At 36.6% G+C, this 25860-nt stretch overlaps 1 protein-coding gene across 12 annotated transcripts in view; it reads right to left on the reverse strand.

Annotated features, from left to right (window-relative positions):
- Positions 1 to 25860, reverse strand: part of TASP1 (taspase 1) — a 342726-nt gene that overhangs the window by 218222 nt on the left and 98644 nt on the right. For 11 of the 12 annotated variants that reach the window (XM_042980918.1, XM_042980915.1, XM_007086806.3 and 8 more), the window contains 2 exons: positions 12891 to 13010; positions 8169 to 8247 (listed from right to left, as the gene is read on the reverse strand). In XM_042980918.1, the coding sequence (XP_042836852.1) occupies positions 8169 to 8247; positions 12891 to 13010 (199 nt within the window). The remainder of the gene's footprint in view (positions 1 to 8168; positions 8248 to 12890; positions 13011 to 25860) is intronic. The other variant, XM_007086807.3, reaches the window with a different exon arrangement.

Genomic DNA, 25860 nt, shown 5'->3' on the forward strand with positions numbered 1-25860 from the left:
TTAGCCATTAGACTGATAAGAACACCAAAGGAGTGGGTATACAAAGAGAGAAGTTCAAGGACTAGGTCTCAGGGTACTCCAAAACTGAGAAGTCAGGGAGATGAGAAACATTAACAAAGGAGACTGGGAAGGAAAAGCAAGAAGCGGTAACATAATTCTCAGCCCTTGAGGAAGAGGGCTGGCTCAGAATCGCTGGCTCATAGGGGCGCCCTCATGGCCCAGTCAGTTAGGCATCTACCTCTGGATTTCAGCTCAGGTCATGGTGAGTTCTATAGCCCCATGTTGAGCCCCGCATTGGGCTCTGCGCTGACAGCCCAGAGCCTACTTGGGATTCTCATTCTTCTCTCTCTCTTCCTACCAACCCCCTGCCTTACCCTTTTGGCTCAGGTTTGTGAGTTTGAGCCCCATGGGTCAAGCCCCACATGGGGCTTTGCACTGACAGCGCAGAGCCTGCTGGCATTCTTTCTCTCTCTCTGCCCCTCCTCTGCTCATGCTTTCTATCAGAATAAATATATAAACTTTAAAAAAAAAAAAAATCACTGCCTCAGAAATACTTAAGCAAAAGCCTGGTCTCAATTTTTTGCATTTTTTATCACACCAACCTTTGAACTTATTCCTGGCAAGCAATGGCCACATCCTCACCACGTTCAGGGGTCTAGAACTTCCCAGAGCCAAAATCTAGAAAATCAAAGAATCTACAAAATCAGAAATCACTGGGCCACATACCAGAAACCAAGTAGCAGATCTTTCTTCAGGCCAAAACACTTTAAAAAAGAGGGACTGAAGCTTGTGTTTCCTGAACTCCAGTCAACTGCCATATAACTGCTGGATTCACTGTTTCTCTTTAAGAAAAAAACATGCTATACAGACAAGTAATGGCATACCAGTGTTAAGGTCAATCAGAGCATAAACTTAATCTCCTTCTTTTTTCCTCCTTCTGATCTTCTAATCCTCAATCTGCTCTTCCTTTCCATAGCCAGAGAAAGATCACAGATATATCTTACATTATGCATCTATGTGTCACTAAAAAATTATGTGTGATTCTGACTTTGGCAAATTAAATAAAATTTTAAAGTACTATATAAAGAAATTACATGGTGAATAATCTTTTTGAAATGAGAAGCATCCTTCTAGAAGAGTGAGGAATCACATATACATTTCTTTCATTTAATGAAATGTATTTGACATATGACATTGTATAAATTTAAGGTGTACAACATGTTAATGATACATTTATACACTGTAATATGATTGCCACTACAGCAATAATTAGCACCTCTATCCCATTACATAATTATCATTTCATTTTAGTGACTGAAATAATTAAGTTCCAGTCTCTCAGCAACTTAGATGATTATAATAACCATCATCTGTCTTAATTTTAATTTGTCTAGTAAGCACTTATTAAGTGCAAGGCCCTATGCCAGGCACTCAGGAAAAACAAATATACCCACAGGTAACCCCTTTTCTCAAAAGCTTATGTCACTGCTTAAGAAAGACTAAAATAAATTGTTATTTTCACCAAAAAAATTAAGAAGCTGAGAATAAAAAAATCTTTTATTGTAGTTTATTAATTGTAGTTTATTAATTCTAAATTATTGTTTTTTCACAGTTAAAATTTTCTAAAATCAGGAGATTCATTTTAATTGATGACATCCTCCTGTGCCTCCTCTCTAGGCTGCAGCTGTGACATAGCACTGCCTCTAGCGGTAAGTAAGCTGTTCCAATTGTTGACCCTTCAGTTGAGTTATGTGCCACGTTGAAACTACATGTTTTGAGTTTACCTGTCATTTACCATGGGTTCAAAAGGAGTATAGTATGATACAGAATTGAAACAAAAAGTAATTAAAAACATAGGAAGGCATGGAAACAGCAATGGCACATGAAATTACTATCAGTGCAACAAATATTTCTTGTTGGAGGAATGCCCCCAAGTTGTATATTTTCTTGTAAAGCAACAACCATGTGTTAAGTGATGAGAAAGAAGAGTGTCATTCAATGATTGGCAGTCTCCTCCCCCCACCTTCCAACCCCCACCCCCACTTAATATATGTATCTTATATTGTGTATTTTACTCGTGGATATGACATCAAACATATAAGCAACAAAAGCAAAAATCGGTAAGTGGGACCACATCAAACTAAAAAACTTCTGTACAGGAGCAATTCTTATCAAAATAATGCCAGCATTCTTCACAGAGCTAGAACAAACAATCCTAAAATTTTTATGGAACCAGAAAAGACTCCAAACAGCCAAAGCAATCTTGAAAAAGAAAACCAAAGCTGGAGGCATCACAATCCCAGACTTCAAGCTATACTACAAAGCTGTAATCATCAAGACAGAATGGTACTGGCACAAGAACAGACACTCAGATCAATGGAACAGAATAGAGAACCCAGAAATGGACCCACAAATGTATGGCCAACTAATCTTTGACAAAGCAGGAAAGAATATCCAATGGAATAAAGACAGTCTCTTCAGCAAATGGTGCTGCGAAAACTGGACAGCGACATGCAGAAAAATGAACCTGGACCACTTTCTTACACCATGCAGAAATATGAACCTGGACCACTTTCTTACACCACTTTCATACAAAAATAAACCCAAAATGGATGAAAGACCTAATGTAAGAGAGGAAGCCATCAAAATCCTAGAAGACAAAGCAGGCAAAAAAAACCTCTTTGACCTTGGCCGCAGCAACGTCCTACTCAACAGGTCTCAGGAGGCAAGTGAAACAAAAGCAAAAATGAACTATTGGGACTGCATCAAAATAAAAACCTTCTGCACAGCGAAGGAAACAATCAGCAAAACTAAAAGGCCACTGACATAATGGGAGAAGATATTTGCAAATGACATATCAGATAAATGGTTAGTATCCAAAATCTATAAAGAACTTATCAAACCCAACACCCAAAAAAACCAAAATAATCCAGTGAACAAATGGGCAAAAGACATGAATAGACACTTCTCCAAAGAAGACATCCAGATGGCCAACTGACACATGAAAAATGCTCAACGGCACTCATCATCAGAGAAATACAAATCAAAACTACAATGAGATACCACCTCATCCCTGTCAGAATGGCTAACATTAACAACTCAGGCAACAACAGATGTTGGCGAGGATGCAGAGAAAGAGGATCTCTTTTGCACTGCTGGTGGGAATGCAAGCTGGTGCAGCCACTCTGGAAAACAGTGTGGAGGTTCCTCAAAAAATTAAAAATAGAACAACCCTATGACCCAGCAATTACACTACTAGGTATTTATCCAAGGGATACAGGTGTGCTGTTTTGTAGGGGCATATGCACCCCAATGTTTATAGCAGCACTATTGACAATAGCCAAAGTATGGAAAGAGCCCAAATATCCATCAACGGATGAATGGATAAAGAAGATGTGGTATATATATATACAGTGGAGTATTACTCGGCAATTAAAAAGAATGAAATCTTGCCATTTGCAACTACGTGGATGGAACTGGAGGGTATTATGCTAAGTGACATTAGTCAGAGAAAGACAAATATCATATGACTTCACTCATATAAGGAATTTAAGATACTAAACAGATGAATTTAAGGGAAGAGAAGCAAAAAGAATACAAAAACAGAGAGGAGGACAAAACATAAGAGACTTATAAATATGAAGAACAAACAGAGGGTTACTGGAGGGGTTGTGGGAGAGGGGATGGCTAAATGGGTAAGGGGCATCAAGGAATCTACTCCTGAAATCATTTGTTGCACTACATGCTAACTAACTTGGATGTAAATTAAACCACAAACAAACAAAAACAACTTCTGTACAAGAAAAGAAATAATCAACAAAATGGAAAAGCAACCTATGGACTGGGAGAAAATATTTACAAACCATATACCTGATAAGGGGTATAAAATTATGGAAAGAGCCTAAATGTCCATCAACTGATGAATAAAGAAGATGTGGTTTATATATAAAATAGAATACTACTTGGCAATGAGAAAGAATGAAAGCCTGCCATTTGCAACAATGTGGATGGAACTGGAGGGTATTATGCTAAGTGAAATAAGTCAGTCAGAGAATGACAGATATCATATATTTTCACTCAAATGTGGAACTTGAGAAACTTAACAGAAGACCATTGGGGAAGGGAAGGGGACAAAATAGTTTCAAGCAGAGAGGGAGGCAAACCATAAGAGATTCTTAAATACAAAGATGAAACTGAGGGTTGATGGGGGGAGGCGGGAGAGACGGGGAAATGGGTAATGAGCATTGAGGAGGGCACTTGCTGGGATGAGCAGTGGGTATTCTATGTAGGCGATGAATCATGGGAATCTACTCCAAAACCAAGAGCACACTGTATACACTGTATGTTAACCAACTTGACAATAAATTATATTTATAAATAAATAATAAATAAATAAAATAAATTAAATTAAATTAAATGATAAGGGGTTAATATCCAAAAGACATGAAGAACTCCTACAACTCAATAGCAAAACACAAATAGCAAGATTAATGCATCAGCAAAGGACTTAAATAGATATTTCTCCAAAGACACACAATTGGCCAACAGGTACATAAAAAGGTGTTCAACCTCACTAATCATCAGGGAATTGCCAATCAAATCATAAAGAGACATCACCTCATACCCGTTAGAATGGCTAGCATCAAAAGGACAAGAGATAAATAAAGTTGGTGAAGATGTAGAGATATTCAAACCATTGTACACTGCAGGTGGGAATGTAAAATGGTGCACCTGCTATGGAAAACAGAATGGGGGTTCCTCAAAAAATTAAAAATAGGAGTATTATATGATCCAACAACTCCACTTCTGGGTATTTATCCAAAAGAATTGAAATCAGGATCTTGAAGAGATTTCAGCACCTCCATGTTCACTGCATTATTATTCATAATAGCTGAGATGTGGATACAACCTAAATGTCTACCAATAGATAAATGGGTAAAGAAAATGTGGCATATATGTATAACAGAATATTATTCAGCCTTAAAAAAGAAGGAAATCCTGCCATAGACAACATGGATAATCCTTGAAGACATTATGCAAAGTGAAATAAGCCAGTCACAGAAGAACAGATACTGCATGATTCCACTTATATGAGGAACCTAAAATAGTCAAACTCATAGAAGCAGAGAATAGAATGGTGATTGCCAGGCACTGGGGGGAGGGGGAAATGGGGAGTTGATAGTGAAAATTCATAAAGTTTCAGTAATGAAAGATGAATAAGTTCAAGGATCTGATGTACAATATTGTGCCTAAAGTTAAAAATAGTGTATTATACATTAAAAATGTTGTTAAGATGGGGCATTATACATTAAAAATGTTGTTAAGATGGGGCAACTGGGTGGTTCAGTCGGTTGGGGGTCCAACTTCATCTCAGATCATAATCTCACGGTTTGTGGGTTCAAGACCTATGTCCAGCTCTGTGCTAGCAGCTCAGAGACTGGAACCTCCTTCAGATTCTGGGTCTCCTTCTCTCTCTGCCCTCCCCTGCTCATGCTCTGTCTCTCTCTCTCAAAAATAAAATAAACATTTAAAAATGTTGTTAATAAAATAGATTTCATGGTAAGTGTTCTTATCACAATAAAAAAAATACGAATCAACCAATGTTTTTTTAAGATAATGGTGTACCTTATAAAAGGTGTGACTTCAATTCAATGAAACACAGTTAAGTATTGAATCACTTCTCTGAGCCAAGAAGTATGTTATGTGCCTTACATACGTCTACTTATTTAATATTAAGGTAGATATTCCTACTTTACAAATAACCTCATGCCAGGGTCACAGGCAGTAAGTGAAACAGACTGAACAAGAACGCAGGTATCTACCCTGCTCCCTTCCTAACTAGACAAATTTCCACGATGCAGAACCTTAGAGTTTACACGGTCAGCTCCTGCCACACTACTCTCTCTTCCCCACTCCCCACTCATTCCTCCCTACCCAGTGATGAGAACAAGATGATGGATCATTATCCCTAAGGCTAATGATCAAATCACCTGTGTGGCCTTGGGAGAGCCCTACCCTGACTATAACTGTCTTCTCTCTGCCTTTCAATTATTGCCTTACAAGAACTATAAACCTAAAATGTAGGCCAGGTCTCTAAATTTTCTGCAACAGCCTAAGGCACCAGTCTATTTTGGCCAAACAACCAGAATTCTGTGCACCGCCTTTCTTCTGACTTGGTCACCCAACTCTGCCATGTGTTTTTACTGTCAACCTTATAGCAGCAACCCCAGGAGAAACAAGTGTGAAGAAATCACACAAAAGTCCCAGGAATGGCAGGAAGTGGAGACTTGCTCTATTTCCCTCAGGCTCTGAGGACTGATGATGATTAGTCCTTAAACTTCAGAATGATATAACATGACAAACGGGGCATCCAAGTTTAAAAGCTGCACTGGATGTCATGAACTAGAAAACCAAAAGTTATCTTTAGTCATATGAAACTATCTTCAATTGATGCAAGATGAACAAAGGAGAAAATATCCAGGGGAAGGGGAAAAGACCTTAATTTTACAATTTTAGTTTTACCCACCCACTGCACTGTACTTAATAGAATCAAATCGATGAAATGTGTTTCTATTCCAACTTCCACATCACCAATTAAAAGGAGAGAGGAGGACAATCCCAAAGAGATTGAATTTCTTTTCCAAAACGACAGTCAGGCAGGCTTTCAGGATTTCAGCTTAGAGTACAATCCAGGTCTCCTAACATCTAGACAATTAGAGTAACATTTAAACAATGCCAAACCAACTCACTGAATAACCTAATGATCAAAAATAAAGTCCATACAACATATACTGAGTAATACTCCTTTGGGAAAATAAAAATGAAACGTATTATCTACTTCGGACTTCAGTTCGTTCAAATGCCACAATTTTCTATCAACATAGGGCCATACTTAATTATGTGAACAAGCTAATTTCTAAATATCATGCATAGAGATTTCCATGTGCCACCAAAATTAAATTAAAAATTAACTCCTATTATATTATACTCATCTCCTCAAAAATGAAAGAATGAAAACCAATTTTTTGCCAATTATATTAGTATGATTAAGATTCAACATTAATTCATGTTTAGACTTCACCTGATAGATCAGTGACACAAAAAACACCAGGGCACCAAGAGAAAGCACAGAGCGAAATGAAGGAAAGTAAAGAGAGGCCCAAGACTGGAATTGTTAGAAATGGGAAGAGTCTGTGAAGTGAGCCAAGATGGAGCAGGCCAGAGGAACAGGACAAACCAAGAGAGTTCCAGGATCTATGCTATGACAGAAAGGAGAGAGCTGCTTGAAGCAGAGACCACAGAGTCAAGAGTAAGCAGAAAAACAGGACTAGACTGGATTGGGGGTTTGTTAGTATGGTGAAATAGAAACCAAAGTGGCAAGCAACTGTAGAAAGGAAGGAAGGAAAGGCAGCCTGATAAAGCCTGATAAAGCCTGAGGATATTGAGGAGAAAGGCTTAGAACTGTAACTTGAGAGATAACACAGCAAAGGGGATGATTTTATTTTGTCAACCATGCATATCACCACACTGAGAGAAAAGGCTTCAAGTATACCTACATAAGTACATGAAAACCTGGATCTAGACAACAACCATTCTGCCCATTAACCAACCCCCAACACACACACACACACACACACACACACACACACACACACACACAATTTCTAAATGATAATGACTTCTAATATAGATACAAAAAGAGGACCTACATTTAATTAAAAGTATAGTTAGAGGAATAAATGTCATAAAACATACATTTTGAAATACATCTTATATTTTATGCCAACATTTTAATCAAGAGATTATCTTAGTTTTGAAATGCCTTATTACTTTTATATCTTCTGTGATCTAAATCTGGCACTATCATGAGTCACACTAGGGGGGAAAAAACATTAAAACTATAATTGTTATAGTTAACTCCAGACGTGTAATGAAAATGTTAGGAAAACATTTATACTGTGATACGTACATTGTGAAACAATTTTTAAAACCTCCCAAATATCAAAGATCTTTCATGCATTAATGCACTTGTCTATGCAATGTCTCAGCACATGCTTTATGTTTACATAAAAATATTGCTTTACGTTTACATAAAAATATTGTTTTCAATCATTAAATGACCTAACAATGTTGAAGTTATGAAATATGGTCATGAAAGCAGCAAATACCTGAGGTACTCACAGCTGTGGAGTAGGGATTATGAGCTCCAGTGTTTTCAGCCCAGCAGCCACATCCATACAGAGCAGCCTGGGAAAAAAGAAAATAGATACATAGAGTATTTCAGAAATATTATATGTAATTACTAGCTTTCAACAGAAGACAAAATCATACCCATCTAATAAAGCCTGGTTTAATAATGATGTATATCAAATGGGAAATAATACCAGAGACTGTGTAAGACCTACCTAAACAATGGTTCTAACACTATCTAAACTATATATTCCAACTATTGTATTAATCTAAAATTTTTCAGAAACAGTAAGAGAAAGTTCCTTAGACTCTCATCAGCAGTAGTTTTGTTCCTTCCTTGAAAAACCTTTCCCCTATTGCAGTTTGTCAGCGGAATTTCTCTTCTGGCCCCTTGAAATCACCCCCATGGTTGCCTTAAAATAGTGGTTCTGAAACTAGGTATATGTCAAATTGTTTGAGAAGCTTGGTGATAAGAACCATGGTTCCCAGATATTCTGATTCAGTGGTCTGGGGGTTGGCCAATGAATTGCCATTATTAATCAGGGCCCTGTGGTAGGGGGTGGGGCTGGGATGCAGGGGGTCCTCCTGGCATACCCTAAGAAACCCTATTTGGGAGGGTTTTTGCCATGCCTCCCTTAAAGTGGCACAATAGGAACTGCAAACAGTTATTACCAAAGGGCCCAGTATATGCTCACCACTGTGCTAGATTCTGCCAGATATAAAGAAAGGAGGCAAATAGGTCAATTCAAGCTAATCACTTTATGAGGTGGTAGAGCAGATTTATTTGGCCGAAACCACCCATAACACAAATTACTATGGTAAGAACATGACAATTATTCCTATTTTGTTTCTAATAATGCCACCCAGAATGCCTGGATTCACCTCTCCAATTCCACAATGACTTCTCTGCCTTTGGGAGGGGAATCAAAACTGATAACTTTTCCAGTCCTTAGTTAGAAGTAGAATTAGAAATATCTTTTGATAGCCATCCCAGAGAAATAGAAGAAAGACTGCTCAAGAATGCTCACCACCACAAGTTTGGTAAGAATAGCAAACTGAAACCATAGATGTCCATCAGTAAAGAAATGGCTAACTGTTGGCACAGCAATGTGTGGGATTCATTGCAGAGGTTCAAAATAAAGAATTAAAAAATTTAAGAAGATGTTTAGGAACTAAAGAGAAAGAACCCCACACATATTGTCGGGCTGGGAGGAAGAGGAGGAGGAGTAGGAGGAGGAGGAGAAGTCAGCAACAAGCTACGATACACTGAGTATGCAGCATGACTTATCACTGATGGAGAAAAAAATATGTTCCCATAAAAGAGAAAAAAGTAACTGCTATTTCTAGGAGCTTACTTGTAAGGACTGGGGGAAGAAGCTAAGACTGGGAATGCTGACCAGACAGACTTTAGCTTTCTACAGTATTGTATCCTTTTTTATAAGGACTTTAGAATTCATTTGCTTCAATATTTTACCCAGAGCAGGAATTTGTGAACTATTCCTCAAAACTTTGAGATGCACACACACCTATTCCCCTAATCACCCTCCTTGAGAAATAATCCAAAGTCCAAGATAATTGGAGATGAAGTACCCCATGCCATCCCCAGATGTCATTGACAATAACCTTCTTAAAAGTAGAACCAAGAACTGAACACAACACTCCCATGAGGCAAACAGTAGGAAATCTATTATAGCCTTAGAAAACACAATGCTTCTAAAATACACAAGACTGTTGAGTCAGAGTAGTAACTGAAAGCCCTATAGAAGTGATTTCAGAATAAAACTAGCAGACTTGTGGGATAAGCCATTCATCTGGTTCTACCTGGGACAGGTGCTAAGTCAGTCAAAGCCTCAGAGAACTTGTCACCTGAGGAGAAGGGCCCATTCTTTCTTCTTTGAAAACCCTGGACATTAGTCCACTGTCCTTTCCATTCCCAACAATTATCTTGACCAGGAACCTGCACCCAAAAATAACAAACAGGGCCACAAGAACAGCTCTTAGAAACCCAAAGGTCATTTTTTTTTTTTAGAAAAGAAAAAAACACTTATTCTTACTCTTTGTTTCTTCTCTCTAAGCAAATTCCTTTTATGCTACCTCCCCTCAATTTCATGACCTAAAGCTGTCTTCCTTCTTAACCTTCTGATATCAATTGGGCTGAGACAGTGATAGGTCAGATAAAAGAAAGAATCAGAGATTGTTCGTCTCTTATCCACTTCTTTGGATAAAACATAACATTAAGCAGGCCTTAAAAAAAAAAAAAAGCTTCCTTCTTTTCAGTAGTAAAATTTCATTAACATTTTAAAAAATATGAACATTCACTACAAACAGGTCATATAAATATTATTATCATCATCATTATTATTATTATTTAATCTTCTTTGGGACTTGTTTTCCTTTATAAAATGAGGATTATAAAACCCCAACCTCATAATGTTGTTGTAGGATCACATGAATGAACACACTTGTTGCATGTAGCAAGAGCTTAATAACAGTAGCTATAGCTGTTATTATCAGGGACTGTGATAAGCAACTTAAATGCATTGCATCACTGAATCTTCTAGAACTTTGTTAAGGTACCTATTTATCCCCATTTTACAGTTATGGAAAGTGGAGCTTAAAGACTTTGAATAACTTGTTTATGGTAAAGAAACTGCAAAGTGGGGAGGTGAGATTAGAATAAAGGTTTACCTGACTCCAAAGTTCACACTCTTAACCACTAAAATCAACTGCCTATTTGTGTGGGAGTAGGTTGCCGGTGTGAGGGGAGAGTGGAATTTAATAATTCCTTTCTTGTGTCCCAGTTGTAAATTCTAATTAGTGTTGGTAAGCCAAGCAAGTAAGTTCTAATTCAAATTGCCATTTCACCATCTGAATGGTTGTTATCATATATCCAGAGCAGGGTAATTTAAGACTCTTAAATAGTTCACTTGTGCATTTAGAATGTATTTAAAAGCACCTAGTTTCATCATATTTTTTAAAAAGCCATTTTTTTCAATACTTTGCTTGTATATTTTGTCTCTTTCCCTCCTGATTGTCAAGAATGGTTCCTTACTGTCATCTGATGCTTACGTATTTCCAGGTTTATTATATCTCCTCTATCTAAGCAATATAATCCAATTAAGCAAATGCATTTCCCTGTGAAGTACCTTTACTTCTATCCACCACACCTCTTCCTGATTTTCAGCTCCCACAAACTGTGTCTTCATAAACTAGCCAAGTGGCACAAATCAACAAGTTTAAGTTTTACAGAAGTCTTTCTTTTTCCACGACATCCCATGTGTAGTGGCAGAATGGCTACATGATTGTTCAATGAAATATTCTGCTAACATAGTCCATAACTATCCTTGGTTCTGTTGTTGCTATTTTGCTAACTAAAACAAACAAAAAACAGTGAGAAAGCCATGGGAATTGCAATGCAATGAAGGCGGCTAATACTGGCTTTTCTTTCTCCTTCTCCACCAAGGCGTCCAAATCTGATATGCCAAGCTTGGTTCTTATCCCAAATTTGACAAATACACAGGGCTTTATAATGTGGAAAAACACCATGACCAGACAAAGGCTTTTTATAATGAGTTCAAAGCATTGTACATATGTTGAGTAATCATTCCTCACAAATCCCCTTGTATGGTAGACAAAGAGTAGCACAAAATTAATTATTCTTCCCTACCCCTTCCCTCTGCCATGGGACTGTAAGTGGCCTGTAAACTATAAAGGGCATATCAAGGAACATCACTTGGGGCTTTGCAAAGATGTCCTCCATGAATCAGATCACCGGCCTCCAAGCATTCACTCACCACCACGTCCAAAGCAACTGTGATAGCGACTCTTCCTCAAATGTGAGGGACAAAGCATACAGAGCATGCCAAGCAGTGCCCTGCGTGTAACATGAGATCCAAGTACTGAGCTTAAGCACAGTCCTTGCAACAACTTTAACAGACTCCATGAGTCATTAGTTCACTCAACAAATATTTATTAAGCCCATAAGTAATGTACCAAATTGGTTTATACTCAGAAAACTTACTAGATCAAATGGACTGTGAAATCCCATTCTCTGTACAGAACTAAAGTTTGGAGATGGGGGGAAGGAGGAATGGTAAAGAAAATGTGCAAGTGAAACAGGAATAAGCCAGTTACACATAAAAAAGACCCCCCCTTATATCTAGATTTCTTGAATGGGATCATGTGTTGGTTCCATTGCTGAAATGCTTAACCAGAGGAGGATTTTAGAGGGTCAAAATTTTACTGTTCCTTGAATGGAAGAAATATAAAAATGTAACTCTAAAGTCATTTTCCCACCTAAAAAGCAGGCCACAATATAGTCAGGTAGTGTTTACCCCTAACGAATAGGACATTTGCAAAGAAAGAAATGGAAGATTATACATATTTACTGAATGTATACTAAATATCCAGTACCCAGCCTTTTTGAAGTAACAACATACAGTATTACTGATTGTAAAGATCATAGAGAACTCTATTGCCATGAGATAGTTTTTTTTAGAATCTTGAAATGGTATTTGATGATTTGTATTACATAAATACTAAAACACACACACACACACACACACACACACACACACACACCATAATATCATTTATTTTTTCTAAAGAAAAAATGTTTCTACTGGCTTTAAAAAATGATGAGCCAGAAAACTCCATGTTTTAAATTAACAAGCCAGTTTAAAAACCCCATAATTACTTACCTGTCCAACCCTCCCTGGATGCTTCAAGGCCAAGCCTCCACTGGAGACAGCAGCAGCAACGTTCCCTTCGTGGTCCACAACTACAGCGCCCACTGTGTCCAAAGTGCCCGAGTCATTCTCCTGGAGAGCAAGCAGGGCATGGGCACTCACTAAGCACAGTGTGTCACAATTCGATATGACCACATAGCACTTTTCAGTACAATCATGACAGAATTCACCAATCTCCTAAAATTATCTATTATCAAGTTGCCACCAAAACCCTGTTCAAGTCAAAATGTATTTTCTACCGAAAAATCCTGAGCAGAAGCTGTCTTGTTGCTTTTCTCTAATAATAAGCCATGCATGCCTTTCTAAGGGAGAAAGAAAAACACAATCTAATATAAATTAGTGTATAACAGTGCCCCCTAATCTCAAGTATTAAGTTCATGATTGAAAAATCGGTAGAGGAATCTATCCATGGCATAAGTGAATCAATAAATGACATTAACAGTATTTTCTAAAATATTATATACAAATTTCTAAAAGTAATGTCCTCAGCACAATAAATGAAGAGAATGGCATTTACAATCTTGAAGTATACTATGCTATAATTTTCTTTTACAATTCCTTCCTTATGAGAAATTTATGGCCACCTCCCTCCTCTGCTGTGTTAATAATATGCTTGCCAAATATACAGCAGAAAACGGCACATTTCTGAGAGGCATCTTTGTGTTTCTGAGTCTTGTTCCAGGTCACACAGGCTTAAGGCTTTTCACATGTATTCACTATAAGCAGCTGTCTCCTACCTCAAAGATTTCTGGGTCGCCTGTGCAAGACAGATAAACTTTAAAATACTGGATAAAAATCAGAATTATGGGAAGCAGGAAGTAAGTTTCATTAAAAGAAAAACTCTTTTTGTATATTCAAAAGGGAGGCTACTGCAGGTCTTTAGGTTAATGGCAATCACAGTAGTTTTCCTACACTAGAGCACTGGTGTTTAAACTGTGCACCAGAACTCAAGACTCCCACCCTCACTCCCGGCCCCAAGAATGCAGGAAAGAGCCAGGCACAACCCCACCAGGTTCAACAAAAGCAGTTCCTCCTCCTATGCTGTGAACCATACTACCGAGCAAGACTTCATCTGTACTTGAGGGATTCCCAGCTAAGAAGTTTCAGAAATACCACATTCAGGCAATCCCCAGAAAAGTCAGTGACTTCCTAGGACCACCACAGAAGTTGAATAATGCCGAGGGGAGTTCTGAAATATTGGAGACATGTGCAAACAAAAGATTTTTACTTGAAGCAAACTGACAAATCCAGAGGTAGAGCATGCCTCAACAAATATTCCATTAGTTTGTTAGGAGAAGGTACATCTATACATGTACGTTTCTTTGGGCTTTGCTCTAGATTCTAACTCCTTTTAAATATACTGATACGCTATGATATTACTTAAATAGAAAATGTGTAATTGACTGAAATAAGTGCTTTATTCCCACTCTCCCTTTTAACCACAGCTAGGGGACGTCTAGCCAATGGATCCACATGACCATATCCCAAAATACCACAGTTATGCGGGTGGCAGGATACCTGACTTTCAAGGACAGTTCCCCAACCTGACTATAAATTCTGAGGAAAGGCCTGATCCACTGTTTCATTTTGCACATAGCAGACATTCAGGCATACTTATTCTTTAATTAGGAGGAAATAGCGCATGTCTGCATCCGTGGTGTCACAGAAACAAGCCAAACAAGTGATGACACATGCCAGGTCATTCTAACATCAGGGTCTCAGTCTTCCATCTCCTTTTCTCAAGATTCAGTTTCATGCAAATCCACAGGATGCCACTATCTTAGGGAAGACTTAACAATAATTAGGTTTGTTCATTTGGTATGGAAGAAGTGAAGTTTATCTTCTTTGGTAGGTAAGATGAAAGTATCAAAGTAAAGAATTGCATTAGACACATTTTATTCCAGGAAAAAAAAAAAAAAAGAAGCGGGGGGAGGGGGGGAATCCCAAAGAGAAATGTACTTTAAGGAGAAACATTTCATTATTCTAAGAAATAATTCCTAAATCTTTATTATACTCTTGCACTTCAACCTCAGATAGAGAAGTGTTTGTTCCTTACCCAAATGCCAAGTCTTATGTCTTCTACAGGAGGCCTTCTCAAACTTTAAGGTACACACAAATCATCTGAGAATCTATTAAATGTAGATTCTGATTAAGTAATCTGGCATTGGTCAAGACTGTATATCTAACAAACTTCCCCCATAATGCTGATGTTGCTGGTTCCTAGAACCTACCTTAAGAAATAAGGTAAGACAGCATCCTACAGGATTCATTTTCAGCCAAATATCTGTTCTACTCATTTTAAGGCAAATAATTTTATGGGCACAAATATACTGAAGGAGAAATTTAAACCACCTAAGACTATCATTATGTCAGCATAAAAGATTTAAGTTCTATCTGGTTCAACTATCAGTTGGTAGCATATCACCATGATCATACCACAAAGAACATAGAGTATTTTAAACTATTGATCTCATACTGTTTTTTTTAGAAATAGATAACTCTCATATGAATAAATATAAACTGTAAAACACTTCCTTAACAACAATAAAGTCAAGAAAGGGTATTAGTTCATTAACTGTGACTTTTGATCCATGCATTCTGTAAAACAGAATTTTACTAAGGGGATACATAATGTATACATAATGATATACATTACTTACAAGACAACTCTCTTAGCATTTCAATCATGATATCATAAACTATGAGGACTCATGTCTAACCAAACTACTATAGAAAAATACAAAATTATTATACATAGATGGATTTACTGTAACTTAGTTTTCAAAAATGAAAAATCAAGCAAAAAATAAAGAATCCTGTTCCAAATTAAGCTAAATATTCCTAAGGGCTTGTAACACCTGCAAAAATCAGAATTACTTCATAAATATTCAAGAATTAGTTCATATATTTCACATTCTGAAAGGCAAATTTAAGGATGATGAAGTAATATTTAAGCATTTTTATGAAGTGTAGATAAATTGAGTGAAAGACAAACACTGGTATTTTGGCCATAATAATTTCACAGAACTCATTTGTACAGAAATGAAATCTTAGAAAGGTTAAAAAACACACAATGACTGTTACTATATAGAGCTACTATTATGCTCTTACACTCCATAAATACTTGAAAGTATATGCACCACATAGGTACACATGCATTTATTGTCCTTGACTGAAACATGCTATTTGCATTATTTTTTTGATAAAATTGTGACTAAAAAGCAACTGTACAGACCATAGTTCTCCTTATAATAAACACATGTATCTAAAGTTGGCACAGAGATTTCATGTGTTATGGAAAACACTGAAATAAAATTTTCTTCAAGTAACCAAGAAACTAGTAATCATTGGTGGGCTTAATGTCAAAAGTTTTTATTATTCTCTGCTCCAAATTGGAGATTGCTATTACACAATTGTGTAAAAATTAAATTAGGTAACACGTGAACTACTTTAAAAGGAAGAAATCTCTTAAAACAAAGTTTACGTACTTCCCACCAGAAAATTATGCCTCTAACCTGCATTCTAACTCAGAAATCTGCCAAGAGACACCATCTATCAGTTACTTATCTCATTAACCTGGTATTTCTTCTACACAGAATTACTCAAATATCAAAGAGCTACAATGAAAGAATAATATCTCAAATATATAAGTGCATCCTGAAATTGGTATATGGTGGAACTATCCTAATACAATAATAAAGACAGAAATATATTTTTTGAGAAGATACCAAACCTTCATAATACACTTTTGTTAGGTTTATGAGCTGTATTATAACTGACATGAGTTTCCACTTGAGCAAAGCAGATGACTGATGCCCTCCATGACAATACAGCAACAGCAGCATAAAGCTTTGCGATCTTTTAGTATCCTAACCATGGAATGATAGCTCTGGCTACAAGAGACCTAGATCTGGCTCCATGTCTATCTTCCACAAACCAGCCCCACAGTGGGCCACTGTAGGTTTAGAGTATATCAGGTATGTGTAAACAAAGTAGGATTTAGCTAGAATTACCTACTCTCATGTGTCTGGCTTGGCTGAAACCAAGGAAAATGTGGATATAAGAACACCCAATGACCGTTTTCTTCTCTCTTCACCCTTCTGATGCCCAATACTATAAGTGATGTTTCTGTGAACTACAGTCAAGATGTCTATTGTTAAAGACATATAAATGACTAACAGACACATTAAAAATCACTCATCATCATGGAAATTCAAATCAAAACCACAATAAGATATCATCTCACACCTGTCAGAATGGCTAAAATTAACAAATCAGGAAACAACAGATGTTGGCGAGGATGGGGAGAAAAGGGAACCCTCTGACACTGCTAGTGGGAATGCAAACTGGTACAGCCACTCTGGAAAACAGTATGGAGGTTCCTCAAAAAGTTAAAAATAGAACCACCCTATGACCCAGCAATTGCACTACAAGGTATTTATCCAAAGGGTACAAAAATGCTGATTTGAAGGGGCATATGCACCCCAATGTTTATACAGCACTATCAATAACAGACAAGTTATGGAAAGAACCCAAATGTCCACTGACTGATGAATGGATAAAGAAGATGTGGTATCTATATAAAATGGAATATTACTCAGCAATCAAGAAGAATGAAATCTTGCCATTCCAATGACATTGATGGAACTAGAGAGTATTATGCTAGGCAAAGAAAGTCAGTCAGGAAAGGATACATACCACATGATTTCACTCATATGTGTAATTTAAGAAATAAAACAGATGAACATAGGGGAAAGGAAGGAAAAATAAATATGATAAAAACAGACAGGAGTGCCTGGGTGGCTCAGTTGGTTAAGCATCTGACTCTTGATTTCAGCTCAGGTCATGATCTCACGGGTTCATGAGACTGAGTCCTGCATCAGGATCTGCACTGACAACATGGAGTCTGCTTGGGATTCTCTCTCTCCCTGTCTCTCTGCTCCTCTCCTGCTCTCTCTCTGTCTCAAAATAAATTTAAAAAATGAGTAAATAACTTTAAGAAAGAAAATAAAACAAAGGAAAAGAAAAACAGAGAGAGAGGCAAACAATAAGAGACTCTTAACTATAGAGAACAAACTAAAAGTTGATGGAGGGAGGTGGGTGGGGGATGGGCTAAATGAGTGATGGGCATTAAGGAGGACACTTCTTGGGAAGAGCACTGGGTGTTATATGTAAGCGATGAATCACTAAATTCTACTCCCGAAACTAATACTACACCAATATGTTAGCTAACTTGAATTTAAATAAAATCTTAAAAGAAAAAAAGTGTCTATTCTTAAATAATTCTTTATTGTCTTTAACAAATATGCATTAAATATCTATGAAGCACCACATAAATTAGTGCCAAACATATCTACAACAAAGGAAAAAAAGTAAATAATAATTGTTATTTATTTTCTAAATCACTCAACAAAAATAAAAAAAACTTAACAAAAATATTTTTAGCTCAAAATAAAAATAAAGTTAAAAAAGCATGGGTTATGCTCATGGATTGGAAGAATAAATATTGTTAAAATGTTAAACTACCCAAAGCAATCTACACATTCAATACAATCCCAATCAAAATTGCACCAGCATTCTTCTCAAAGCTAGAACAAACAATCCTAAAATCTGTATGGAACCACAAAAGACCTCAAATAGCCAAAGTAATATTGAAGAAGAAAACCAAAGCCAGAAGCATCACAATCCCAGACTTTAGTCTCTACTACAAAGTTGTAATCATCAAGACAGTATGGTATTGGCACAAAAACAGACACATACACCAATGGAATAGAATAGAAAACCCAGAAAAGGACGCACAAATTTATGGCCAACTAATCTTTGACAAAGCAGGAAAGAGTATCGAATGGAAAAAAGACAGTCTCTTTAACAAATAGTGCTGGGAGAACTGGACAGCAACAGGCAGAAGAATGAAACTAGACCACTTTCTTAACACCATTCACAAAAATAAACTCAAAATGGATGAAGGACCTGAATGTGAGACGGGAAATCATCAAAACCCTAGAGGAGAAAGCAGGAAAAAACCTCTCTGACCACAGCTGCAGCAATTTCTTACTCGACACATCTCTAGAAGCAAGGGAATTAAAAGCAAAAATGAACTATTTGGACCTCATCAAGATAAAAAGCTTCTGCACTGCAAAGGAAACGACCAATAAAACTAAAAGGCAACCGACAGAATAGAAGATATTTGCAAATGACATATCGGATAAAGGGCTAGTATCCAAAATCTATAAAGAACTGACCAAACTCCACACCCAAAAAAACAAATAATCCAGTGAAGAAATGGTCAGAAGACATGAATAGACACTTTTCCAAAGAAGACATCCAGATGGCCAACAGACACATGAAAAGATGCTCAACGTCACTCATCATCAGGGAAATACGAATCAAAACCACACTGAGATACCACCTCATGCTGGTCAGAGTGGCTAAAATGAGCAAATCAGGAGACTATAGATGCTGGTGAGGATGTGGAGAAACGGGAACCCTCTTGCACTGTTGGTGGGAATGCAAACCGGTGCAGCCGCTCTGGAAAAGTGTGAAGTTTCCTCAAAAAATTAAAAATAGAACTACCCTATGACCCAGTGATAGCACTGCTAGGTATTTACAAGGGATACAGAGTGCTGATGCATGGAGACACATATACCCCAATGTTTATAGCAGCACTTTCAACAATAGCCAAATTATGGAAAGAGCCTAAATGCCCATCAACTGATGAATAGGTAAAGAAGATGTGGTTTATAGATACAATAGAATACTACTTGGCAATGAGAAAGAATGAAAGCCTGCCATTTGCAGCTATGTGGATGGAACTGGAGAGTATTATGCTAAGTGAAATAAGTCAGTCAGAGAAAGACAGATACCATATGTTTTCACTCATATGTGGATCTTGAGAAACTTAACAGAAGACCATGGGGGAGGAGAAGGGGAAAACAAAGTTACAGAGAGGTAGGGAGGCAAACCATAAGAGACTCTTAAATACTGAGAACAAAGTGAGGGTTGATGGAGGGTGGGAGAGAGGGGAAAGTGGGTGATGGTCATTGAGGAGGGCACCTGCAGGGATGAGCACTGGGTGTTGTATGGAAACCAATTTGACAATAAATTATATTAAAAAAATTAAAAAATAAAAAAAATATTATAGAACTGGGAAAAAAAGGCATGGGTTAATCATGCTCTTAAGGGGTTTTAATATTCTACATTACAGCTTTAATTATAAATTCATACCATAACAAAGTTCCAGAGGATTACCTAAAGTTCCAAACTCTCAAAGACCACAAAGGGCAATGCTTTCCAAATGGCAGAATACTTACACAGTGTTCTAAGGCTCGCAACATTCAAGGTAAAAAAAAAAGCAATGATTCTAATCTTGGTTTTTAAAATAACATTTCAATTAACTATAGTAAGGTGTGGGGTTTTTTTGTTGTTTTTGTTTATTTGTTTTTGGGTTTTTTTGTTTTTTGTTTGGTTCAAAATGGAACAGTTTGAGAGCCTCGGTGTGCATGTTGAGTGATCATGTATAAGTGATGGAAAAGCCCAGATGAACATACTCATGACTTAACTTATTACACAGCTGAAGAGTAAAAACCACAAGGGGAGTTCCACACAGCTTTAAATCATTTTTATTCATATTCATATGCTACATAATTAAAATTATTTTATACTTTTAATGAACCACTGGTTAAGGAAAGTAAACGTAAGATATACTGAAGTTGAAATAAAAATTGAGGAATTTAAGAATGATAATTCTGACAAAGCCCTTAGATAATATTAGCTAGATCATTAAATTGCATTCATCTGATCAACATGCTTAGAGAATCCATCTCAATGACTTCAAATATCAGTTTAAAAATATGATGATGAATATATCCAATTTGGCTTCTTATTTTTCTGGAATAAATATTAATCACAATTTTTAAATTTTAAATCAAAAATTTTTAATCCTAAATTAAATATACGCCCAGAATTTAAACCTCTATGTACTTACCCAAGAGAAATCAAAATATATATGACAAAAGACTTGTCAAAATGTTCATAGCACTTTTAACTGCAATAGCCAAACCTGGAAACAACACAATGCCTACCTATCAAGAGGGTAATGGGTACACACATTGTGATACAGGCAGTAGGGAAGGAATGCCCAGCAATGAAAAGGAACTAGTGATACACACAACAGTATGGATAACCTTTTAGACATATGCTGAATCAAAGAAGCTGGACACAACAGAGTACATAACATATGATCCCATTTATATGAAGGTTCAGAAAAGGTAAAACTCCTCTATGGTGAAAAAGAATCAGAAAAGTGTTGTTTTAGGAGGCAAGGTTGACTATGAAGGAGCATGAGAAAATTTTCTGGAGTAATGATGTTTTATATTTTGATAGTGGTATGTGTTACATGGGTTTATAAATGTCAAAATTCATCAAAGATGAATTAAGATGTGTGCATTGCACTGTACATTAGTTTTACCTTTAAAAAAATCAATAGCAGATGTATTTATCTAAAAGTACACAATCAAGAATTCAAAAACCAAGTCATGAACAAATTTTCTAATTTTTTCCTAATATTATAACACATTTATATTTATGTTTATATAACATTTAATACACATTTGATTACAATCAATTTTAAGTAGTAAGTATTTTAAGTAGGGGGAGAAGGTGATAGAAAACATCAAAGAGGTGGTAAAAAAAATATATATATATGGATGAGAGAGTCTAGCAAATGTCCAACTGGAAGGAGCAGACAAAATAATGAAAGAAAGAAAGCTAAAATTTCCCACAACTGCTGAAATATAAGAATCCAGATCCCCCAGAAGGCACAAAAGGAAAGGAGCCAGATAGAAAAGATCACCTACAACAGAATGAATTTCCCGAACCCCAATGAAAGCCAGAAGACAGTGGTACATCTTCAAGGTACACAGAGAAAAGGAACTATAAACCTAGAAGTAGGTGCCCAACAAGATTACCTTTTAGGAACAAAAATAAAATAAAGGCATTTGTAAATGAATAAATAAAATGAGGTTACCACCAAGAGATCTGCACTTAATGAAAGCCTGAAGGACCATTCTTTTTAATACTACAAGCTGCCCTCCATGGAGCATGATTAATACTATATCCTCTCTACCACTGACTCACGAGCACACCTAATCTCCCTTTCTTGGCTCAACTTTATTTTTTTTCCATAATATTTCAACATTGTCTAAACTGTACAATTTATTTTTGCATTATTTAAATTGCCAATCTCACCCACAAGATTGGAAGCTCCACAAAGGCAGTAATCTTTGTATAGTTTATTCACTAAAATTTGCTAAGCACTGAGAAAAGTACTTGACATCTCTTAGGTATTCAATAACTATTTGTTGAATAGATGCATGAATAAACAAGTGAATTATATACTTCAAGAGAATGAAAATAATTGCTGTGATCTGAAGGTCTGTGTCCTTCCAAAATTCACATGTTGAAATCCTAGCTGCCAAGGTGATGCTATTAGGAGGTGGGGCATTGAAACACAGCAGAGCCCTCATGAATGGAATTAATGCCCTTCTAGAGAGGCCCTTGAAGCTCCCCTGCCCCTTGGGCCATATGAGGTTACAGCACAAAGATGGCCATCTAGAAGCAGGCCCTCAACAGACACCAAATCTGCCTGGGGCTTCATGTTGGACTTCCCAGCCTCCAGAATTGTCAGAAGCAAATTTCTGTTGTTTATAAGCCACCCAGTCTATAGTATATTGTTAGAGCAGCCCAAACAGACTTAAGACAATAATCCAAGTAGGACAGTCAGACATGAAAGAAGGAATACGTAAGCAAATGAAATGGCAAAACTGATGTAAATCAAAACTAATATTATCTTTAAAAATAATAATAACATGCTATTAGAATGTCAGGTTGGGTTTTAAAATATGGCTACATGTTATTTATAAGGGATGTGCCTAAAGCATAAGGATATGGAAAAGTTGAGAGTAAATGGGGAAGAAAGTGATATACCAAACAAGTACCAATCAAACATAAGCAAAGTAAGTTTTACGACAAAAGGTATTAATAGTGACAGAGTCTCTACATCACAAATGCTGAAAGTTTAACTGCACCAGATATAATTAGAGATACAATAATTCTAAATTTGTATGTACCTAAAAAGAATAGCCTCAAATGTATGTAAAGCAAAAGCACACCAACAAGGAGAAAGCAATAAACCATACCTCATGATGAGATATTTCAACACATTTCTCTCAATTACAAGTAAGAAACAGGAGGCCCAAATTATACATCAAAAAGTGTGATTGCAGGTACACCTGGGTGGCTCAGTCGGTTAAGTCCAACTCTTGATTTCAGCTCAGGACATGATCTCACAGGTAGTGAGTTTGAGCTCTGCATCAGGCTCTGCGCTGACAGTATGGCGCCTGTTTGGGATTCCTCTCTCTCCCTCTCTCTCTGCCCCTCTCCTGCTCGCTCACTCTCTCCCTCTTTCTCTCTCTCTCAAAAAATAAACTATTAAAATTTTTTTTTTCAATTTAGAAAGTGTGATTGCAAAGTGAACAATTAGAGGGGAGCAACAATTAGAGGGGAAACATTATTTTCAAACACATATAAATATGTGTAAAAACTGATCATACACTAAACCATAAGCTAAATTACAACAAATTTCAAGAAATGGTATCAAATAGAACATGCTCTCTGAATATGATACAATTAGGAGTCAATAAAATTAAATAAAATTTGGAAATTAAAAAAAAACAGTTTGAAATAACTTACGACTCAAATAAGAATCTAAATAGAAACAAAAATATTTAATAATGAATAATAAAAATATTACATTTCAAAATTTGTGGCATACAGAAAAAGTGGTAGAGAAAAATTTATACCCCAAATGTTGGTATTAGAAAAGAACAAAAAAGGGCCTAAGTGTCCAACTAAAGAAGTTAGAGGACAATATAAACACAAAGAGAAAGGAGAAAATAGAGAAAAATCAGTGAAAGACAAACATTAAATACATAGATTAAAAAAAAAAAAGGCAAGTCAGTTCTGTGAAAAAACTACTTATTGAATGAATGAACAAATTAAGTCTTATAGGCAATAATTTTCTCTGTATATCACCTAAATCTCAGCAAAGATCCAGCCCTCCTACCTTCTCCCCTAAAGAGAACCTTGGCTCTCTGGAGTAATAGCAGATACTGGCATCCCTCCGAACTCACACTTCATCCAGTACAAAAGTGGGTCCCCACTCCTTTGCCCCCTTTCCCCATCCCACACCAAAATATTGCCATTGAGGTCTCAAATAACTCCAGAAAGGACTTCCTTAATCTCTACCCAACCACGTAGGATGCCCCTGCATCTAAAGGTCCAACCTAAAACAGGTGGCTCTCCCCTCTATGGGAAGACTCTATATGTTGGCTTGTCCTAGGATCTTTTGTGTCTTGTCTCGTTCCTCATCCACCTGTAAGCAGCAACTAACAAAAGTACTGTAACTAAATATTTTTTAATTGACCTTCATCAATAAATCAAACTCTGTGCCCTCTGAAACTGCATCTTGCTCAATATATTTGCATGATCCAAACTCAGCCTATCTAAAGCAGTTTTCCTATTACCTCACATATTTCTCTCTGATTATTTCATATTTAGATCTTCCTTAAATGCAATGCTTTTTGCACATCACTCCTGAATAGGTCCTTTCCCAAAAGTATGAAATCTTTGGCTGGTCCTCATAATAACCACACTGAAGTCCAGACTCATTTTTTACAATATAGGAATGCTTTTTATTTCAAGTGGTTTTGCATACCCTCTGGACTACTGTTCAAAACAAACTTACTCTTACCATCAAACATTAAGCCTCACCTAATCTATAAAGAAATTATATGTCTTGATATTGATCACATTCTCCCATCCAATGTTTTTCTTTTGATAACACTTCTTTACTGCCCTCCCATCCTCTGGGGTCATTTGGCACCAGATCACATTCTTCTCATTTTTAACTAACCTGTTCACTTTCTTTAACTCCAAATTGCTTTCCTAAAAACTCTATGTAAGTAATACATATAATATACTTTAACTTTAACTTTGTTTTTCCACTGGAGACTAAACTCAGTCAACACTGTCTGAGAAACATGTTCAAGGGAGGAGGGAATCAAGACTATTTAGCAGTTTTACTTCATATAGGCACGTATATCATAGTACTTCAGTGACAGAGATAGTGCAACATGCTACCAGCATACTCACTAATAGGCTATGAACTTCATTACCTGAGCAGATTAAAAAACACCCAAGTAAACGAACTAAGACCTTGCTAATTAAATAGACAGCAACAAAGTCTCTTTAATAAGAGCAGGCAACCTTTTTCAATTTAGTTGTCCAATTTGGCTCTTTCCAGGAACACCTGGCCATGGTCTGGACCTCTGGTCTTTCTTTCATTTCAGGGCATACATTTACCTTCTCTGGATAAAATTACACTTTTTCTTTTAAATACCAGAGCTCCACTGGCCTTTGAACTGAGTCTTAAAGCAGTGGGGAATAACAGATAAAGGACTAGAAGGTAACTTGGACAATCTGGAGTCTATTCCTGCCAATGAAACACCATGACAATTGGGATGGGTCATTTAACCTGGATTTAAATTCAACCCTCTCCAGATTGAATATTTGACACTGACTTTAATAACAAAGTAATAAGTTACTTTATTTGATATGAGACTTTAAAAGTATAGCAACATCTATTTGACCATATAACTGTATGAGTATACCCACAAAAATATAATTATTAAAAATCATAAATCCACAACTACTAAAGATAATATATTAAGACATAAAGATATTAAAAAAACAAAAAGGAAAGAAAAAGTGCCCACATACTTTTTCTCCTTTTATTCCTCAATAGCTTAAAATTTTATTGGAAGGTAGGAAGAAATCAAAGAATCACAAAGAGTAGGAGAGGAGC

The sequence above is a fragment of the Panthera tigris genome, chromosome A3 (genome assembly GCF_018350195.1).
Source record: "Panthera tigris isolate Pti1 chromosome A3, P.tigris_Pti1_mat1.1, whole genome shotgun sequence".
Lineage (NCBI taxonomy): Eukaryota > Metazoa > Chordata > Mammalia > Carnivora > Felidae > Panthera > Panthera tigris.